Source organism: Notolabrus celidotus, chromosome 18 (assembly GCF_009762535.1).
Source record: "Notolabrus celidotus isolate fNotCel1 chromosome 18, fNotCel1.pri, whole genome shotgun sequence".
Classification (NCBI taxonomy): Eukaryota; Metazoa; Chordata; class Actinopteri; order Labriformes; family Labridae; genus Notolabrus; species Notolabrus celidotus.
Window position 1 is genome coordinate 17,334,164 of NC_048289.1, and position 7,285 is coordinate 17,341,448.

A 7,285-nucleotide genomic window follows, 5' to 3' on the forward strand; every position below is an offset into this window, starting at 1 on the left:
CATGTATTTATCTCTGTTAAGATAAACATGAAATAACTTTCCTGCTTAACCTTGACATCATATATTTTTTTTACTAGGAATATGCCCTGAGTGCTCTTACAAACTCAACTACCACCACAAGTAAGTACTCATAGTTTCCCCCTAAAGTTATCTTTGCTTGAGGAGTAATTTTTGTAAAGATTGTCCAGATTGTGCAGTGGTCTGTGCAGAGAAAGGCAGAAGACCTTGTCCAAAAATATTTTATAGGTTAAGGGTTCAAAAGTGCCATGACTACTTACCACAGCTTTTATGTTTTGCTAATGGCATATGGCACCGCTGAATCCAAATGTAATAGCAGAGCTTGAGCTTGTTATCTAACGAAAAATATCTGAATAAAGATTACTGTAATCTGAAAATGTGAAGCATTACGAAAAGCAAAACCAAGGTGTTGTTGACTGTGAGTTGCAATTTTAAAAGTGAGTGTTCCAGCAGACTTTGTAAGAAAATGTAAAGAGAGCCTTCACCCATTTAAGCCTTAGCCGAGATTTATGTTTATGCCTCTGGAAGTGCCTTTGCCTCCCCAAGGATTTCAGATTGCCTTCAAATTGTGCAGTAATTGGCTGCCTTTTACTGTGAATACAGTTTATCAAAGGTGTGGTTCTGTTTGCAGAAGGAAAGAGGTGAAAGCAAAGACAAAGACTAAGAGGTTATCAGAGAACCAGGAGCCTCAGCCTCCAAACGAGAAGAAGAAAAAGAAGACGAAGCGAGCCTCTTCTTCTCAAAGACACAAACACAAAGACAAAAAGCGTCGAGGTAAGTCTTCCCTCAATGAGGACGGTGATCACATCAGATAGAAGAGGAATGTTGCTGTAAGCTTGCTTTGTTTGAAATGATATCACTCCATTTTCACAAGTGTTTGATGGCACTGAATTGAATTGTAACCACTTCTTTTTTCCTTGCAGATCGCTCCACCTCTTCAAGCAGCTCGGAGGATTCGCAGGACTCGGACAAAGGTAGTGTTCATAACTCCCTCACATACACACACACACACACACACACACACACACACACACACACACACACACACACACACACACACACACACACACACACACACACACACACACACAAACACTGGAGAGTTTATGATCTACTCCCCAGGCCTCTAGGGCACATCACTCCTCCTAAATTCTGGAGCAGAAACACCCTGACAGACCTTTCTGGAAACCCATCTTTTAACCCTGCAGTTTATAGCAATGGACAGACAGAAGATGTACCTTTTTCACTCGTCTCTCCTCCCATTCCTCTTGACTTTTTTATATTTTCTTGCCCTCCACTGTGAGCAGCATGAAAAGAAGCATGTCTTTGCCCCCCTATTCTGAGGTGGATGGTGGATGGATGGATGCATGGGTGGGAGGAATAGTTCACAAAAACAAACCTCCTCCGTCCAGAGGTCATGTCACTGAGTTCAACATGCATTGAAACCCAAACAACAACACACTTACACTTTTCCCTTTTTCACCTCACTTGAAGCAGTCATTGAAGGCTGAACTTGGTTAAATGTAGGTTAAACATGTAAGATCTGAGTGATGCATTCAGGGACAGTTGAGGACTCTGAGGCTTTAGAGGCACTTTATCTCCTGGTACATAGGGTGAACTGTATATTAGGACCACTTCAGGGGGTAGTTAAGCTTTTGTTGAGTACAATGTGATTTTGTTTGGGCCTTGCCAGGTTTACAAAAATAGACAACTGGGCCTTTAATGACAGCCAAATATAGCATCACATGGTTAGGTAGTAATGATTGGCTCGTCTTAGGTAATCTGAAGAAAGTACAATGCAGTATCAGCTAGGACATTGCAGTAAACCAAATTAGAACAAGGTAACTGACCTAACGTGAGCCCAGAGCTCTTGGTCTCATTAATATGTGTGGTTATAAGTTAGTTATACAGCAATAAATATAAAAAATATCTCTATCAAATGGCAACTTTTGTAAAGCTTGATTCATCCATGGCTCGGTTAGGCCAAACAAGAGTCACCATTTGATATTGTCCTTTAAGGAAATCTAAATTTGACCCTTCCAGATCCTGCTTGATTGATTGGGCCACTCCAAAATCTATCATTGGTTTAGTTTACACTGTGCTTGAATCAGTAGATTGGTCCTCTCAACCAAAACATACAACTAATTTGAGAAGACATTTGTACTTTTCACATTTGTCTACAAGGTTAAGTTAGCAAACTGAAAAGAAGCTATCTGATTGGTCACATGATATTGTAACTAGGAGTACTTGCCTTTCAGTGTTGCCAACTTAGCGACTTTGTCACTATATCTAGCGAGTTTTCAAATCCCTCTTGTGACTCTTTTTCAAAAAAGCGACTAGCAACAAATCTATCAACTTTTTCTGGTATTAAAAGGAGACTTTTTGAGACTGACGTGAAAGCATGCATCATTCTTACTCTTCTCAACGAGCAGTGGATGCTGCTGTGAGTCCCTCCTAGCTGCATTCAGAGCAGGAGGCGTTCATCCATCAGCATCCAGACTGCAAATGTATCATGCATATAAGAAGACACGGCTGGCAGATTCCGCCTACTGTCTCCTTTTGGTCCATACAATAAATATCTTGCCCATGTTATGGTTGAAATTTTAAATTTTTTACTTAGACTTTTTGTAGGCTCCTAAGTGTAGTTATAAACATATTTAGAGTGTTTTTTTAATCTGTTTTTGTTTCTCCCTCAATGTTGCACGTCTCTCCTGCAGCATCTATCACAATTCAGATGATGCAAATTAAGTGATGACGTCATTTAGTGACTTCTAGCGACTTTTAGGACAGCCAATAGCTACTCTTCTCACTGAGGAGTTGGCAACACTGGTGCCTTTAGTCCACTGAATGATTCAACGCTGAGTTTGACGTTTAAAAGTCACCCTCACTAGTTGGCACCAGAATCATAAGTTGGTTAAACAACCAAACAACTAAATTGCCCTTCTGAGATCAATAAAGTTCTCTGAAACAATTTGTTTTATATTTTCACTATTGTAGGACTGTAATACCACCCACCACTAATCAAGACTGTAGCTTCAATTAATGGCTACCGCTCGGATATAAACAAGCACAGATGTCAGACGGCATCACGTACCGCAGCATAGTTTGGCATTATTGAAAAAAGTAGATAATGGAGATAAAAGTATTTAAATGACTGGGAAATAAGTCGTTTCAGAACATACCAGTATTTGTTGTTATAAATTCTGTTAAAATACTACACCGTGCAGAGAAATGCCTTTTTGTCTCCAATATACAGAAATAACGTACAACTTGCAACTGTAAGGAGATATTTGTTTAATTGCATGTCAAGGTATGTCAGACCTGCTGTGCGAGGCTAAACTGACTAACAAAGGTTATTCTGTCAACCCAATTTCCCACTCTAGATTCAGAAGCTGGAGATGAGCCAGAAGGCCAATCAGGAGCCGACCACTGGAAAGGACCAGCCCCCGCGGTGGAGGAAAAGTCAAGGTGAGCTTAACAGCTAATGGTCATGTTAAAAAGCACCCAGTAAGCTTCTGTAAAACCATCATAGGCAACCTTTAACACTGGGTACTCATAAGTTAGACCCCTACATAGCACAGTATGTGGACCACTTAGATGTCCTGCACAAAGCTGTTCTGAACTGGGAGGAAGTCACTAAACCTTTAACTTGCTCATATGATAAATGTCCTGTAATTGGGATTTCCACTGACTGACAGCATTACTCCAAAGGCTAAGAGTACTGGGGCAATGTTTGAAAAGAACAAACATTTTGGACTCTAAAATAAAACATTTTGAATCCAATGATGAAAGTATTTTGATTCAGAAGGTATGGTTCTTTGATTTACAAAATTAAAACATAAAATGATAACAGAGCTAAAATGGAGAATAAAGAATTACAGTATCACATTTATACCTACTCTTCTGTTACATTCAGGTTGCTGCTTCTTTTGTGTCTTTCTTTTTCATGTTTGCCTTTATTTAAATTGCATCTATTTTTAATTTCTGGGTATTTCAGTGCCAGAGGCTAAAAGTAAATTGGGTTTAAATCAAAGCACAGAGCACACGGAGACCACCTATGCAAAGCATTGAACAGTCGGTGTCAACACTTCCCATGACAGGAAATAACTTTTCTCTGATTTTGTTTGTTTTATCTATCCAGGGAAGAGGAGTTTGACGACTACTTTGAAGACATGTTCCTTTGACTCTGCAGGTATCAGCGGACACCCTGCTGTGACTACACTTCTATCTGTGCCTCTCTGACATGAAAAGCATGTTCTGTTTGACTGTACGTTTCATTACTTTTACTGAAATAAACCCACTGTTTACCTTGTACCTGCAAGAGTCTTTGATTTACAAGTCTATGAGCATCTCTTTTTCAATCCTACCATCATGACAGAGCATAACTGAAGACAGGTTTTTGTCATAGGAGAAGAATGAGACCACAGATGGCAGCATTTGTCTGTGTTATGGTGTTTAACTTAGTATTTGAATAAACTGTCTCCATGAGTTTTGTACAAATGATTGTAGTGATATTTTTTATTCTGTAACTATAGCAAACAGAGAAAAAATGATACTTTGGTGAGTTCAATATTTTCTTTAAACATGTAAAACTTTAAATTAAATTCCTCCTAGCCTCTGCTGTACTATGTGGTTAGCGCTAAAAGCTCAGTTACATGCTAACCGGCAGATAAGAACAAAGCTAACAAGAGACCTCTCTTACATGTTACTGTTGTCATTCATACCTTGATTTGTTGTATTTCTAAAGAAGGCTGAAATTGCTAAAACTATGGCTGTTTTCGAAACCGCCTACTACACTAGCAGTACGTACTGTTTTGGCCAAAATTCAATATGTAGTATGTAGTATGTGAACAAGAGCAAAATCTGCAGTATGCCAAAACTCCCCGGATGTCGACTGATTCGGGAAAAATTTCACAGTATGCATCGGACCAGTCTCCCTCACGTACTGTTTCCCACAATGCACAGCGCTCATTACGCATTTTCTTTTCTCTTCTTTTTTTGACGGGGGGAACTCAGTTTTTAGGTTCTGTGAAAACTATTAAATTCCATATAAACCACTTCCTAACTTTTTAAATCAGAAGTGGATGCTACAGAAGCAGTTTCTCTTTCAGCTTGGCCGTTGTTTACTTACGCATTCTGAAACCGGAAATTCAGTGACATCTGGCTCAGCGTACTGCAACACAGATCAAACAGATCTGTCATACTACATACTAAATTCAATCTCAGTACCTACTGCCTATTACATTAGTAGGTAATATGTAGCAGGCCGTTTCAAAAACAGCCAATGTCTACTCATTCAAACTTTGAAAAAAAAAAGCTATCTTGTGTTTAATATTTTTGGCTAACATGGAATACCTTTTGCTCCTATATTCATGTTCCCGGTGTTTGCTGGCCCATGTTTCACAAATGTTTGTTTTTCTCAAGAAGGTACCCAAAAAAGCATAATTTTTGGCTAATGCTATATACCTTTTGCTCGCCTGTTAGCATACGGACGTTTTAGCTTTTAGCATTTAGCTTCAAGTGATACTGTGTCTAGGCATAGGCTCAGCTATTAGCGTATTTGTAGAGCCCATAGACTGTATAAAATATGGACGTAGTATCCGTGACGTCACCCATCTGTTTCTGAAGCGCTGTTTTGAGGCCAATCATCGGCGGCAGCCATATTGCTGCTGTCCAGCGAGTGTGACGTAAAGAGGCGGGCTTTGAGCCTCCTAGCCAACAGCTACAGTGTTCCAGCCTGTCAATCAAGTCAGCTGTGCCTCTCAATGGAAGACTAGTAATCTCAATATCTTCGAAATTGCCGTGTTAGAAAGAAATTCACCCCCATACAGTGTGTGCCGATCGAGAAATGAGCTATCCAGACTACACTCGTCTTTTGTACCAGGCTGTAAACATGTTTATTTCTGCTGTAAAGATCGGCTTTTCTGAATTGATGTGTATGTGGTTTCCGGTTCTTCCGGAGCCAGCCTCAAGCGGATCCTCGATTAACTGCATTTTTTAGCACTTCTGCATTGGACTCATATTTTTAGACCGGAGGTTGCCGCTTGGTGTCTAGGCATAGGTTCAGCTATTAGCGTACTTGTAGAGCCCTGGTTCTGATAGATATGTAAGAAGTACATGAACTTTATGTTTTATTTACTTAATATAATCTCAATTTGTTTTGTTTTTAAGCGTGATAGTCATTTCTGTCTATGTAAAAAATATCTTGTTGCTCTACAGTAGGAGGACAACAGCAGTCTGCCCTGGAGAAGGGAACCCGGATTAGCTGAAGATTTCCCTCCTGCCAAGGGCAGATTGAAGCGCTGCCTTGATTTCAACTCTCAGAGAAGGAAACTGCGTGAGGTTGCCGGGAGATTATGGACCTTGGCTTAAATAAAGACAATTACTTTACCTCTTACTGCTCCGTTTGTCTCGCTTTAACTTTCTTCCCAGCTTTCCCTGGAGAAGACATTTAATGCGTGATTGATGGAAATGTCAGCTAACAGGTGGTGAAGTGGAGTAAATAGTACGCTGGGTAATAGCAGTTAGTTGTTTTTAAGTGGCACTGGGACAATATTTGAGCCCCATGACTGTATTTGTACACCTGGATGCATTTATAGTAAATCAGTTTTGTTGTCAACATCTGTTTTTATGGTTAAAAATTCTTGCCTCCCCGTCTGTGCTCACTGAAGGCTCCTATGACTGTCCTGGGAGTAATATATAATATGCAAAAACAACTTTTTTTTATATTGGAGAGTTTCATGCCTCCATTTTTGAAGACATAAAAGTCACCCAATTGTTGTTTCGTAAGCTTTACCCGCAAAAAAAGTGTAATTGGTATAGAATTTATCAAATTAAATCCACTCCTTTTTGTTAGTTGAAGAATTCAGAATACATAAATACATATGCACATGAAATAAAAAGCAGTTTAGAAAATTCAAAGCACAATTGCTTTGAAATTCACTCATACAAACACATTAGTAGGACTGAAATTGGTGCAGGGGTAGCTCTGAGACACTGATCACAGTTTTAAGTGGAGGGTGCCCTTGAATTTTGAGGTGGGGCCCTGTGGAGACAGATTGAAGAGCACAGCCTTCAGTCACTGACCCCAAATTGTCAAGGGAATGAAAGGTCATATTGATGCAGAATTTGACACGCTTAAGTGTCCTACAAAATGCTAGACGATAGAGCTTGCTCCCTAGCCAAATATTCCATTTTGTCAGAGGAGGCCTCAGCAGCATCCTGCAATGTTTTACACACATACTGAAGTCTGCAGATGCAGCATTGT

The 7,285-nt window shown here is 39.7% G+C and overlaps 1 protein-coding gene across 1 annotated transcript in view; it reads left to right on the forward strand.

The window, feature by feature from the left end:
* The window catches only part of fra10ac1 (FRA10A associated CGG repeat 1), a 30,566-nt gene extending 26,234 nt beyond the window's left edge, over positions 1 to 4,332 (forward strand). Inside the window, exons 10-14 of the mRNA XM_034708801.1 lie at positions 78 to 120; positions 650 to 792; positions 942 to 992; positions 3,402 to 3,486; positions 4,160 to 4,332. Of these exons, the coding sequence (XP_034564692.1) occupies positions 78 to 120; positions 650 to 792; positions 942 to 992; positions 3,402 to 3,486; positions 4,160 to 4,202 (365 nt within the window). The 3' untranslated portion in view covers positions 4,203 to 4,332. The remainder of the gene's footprint in view (positions 1 to 77; positions 121 to 649; positions 793 to 941; positions 993 to 3,401; positions 3,487 to 4,159) is intronic.
* The last annotated feature ends 2,953 nt before the right edge of the window (positions 4,333 to 7,285 follow it).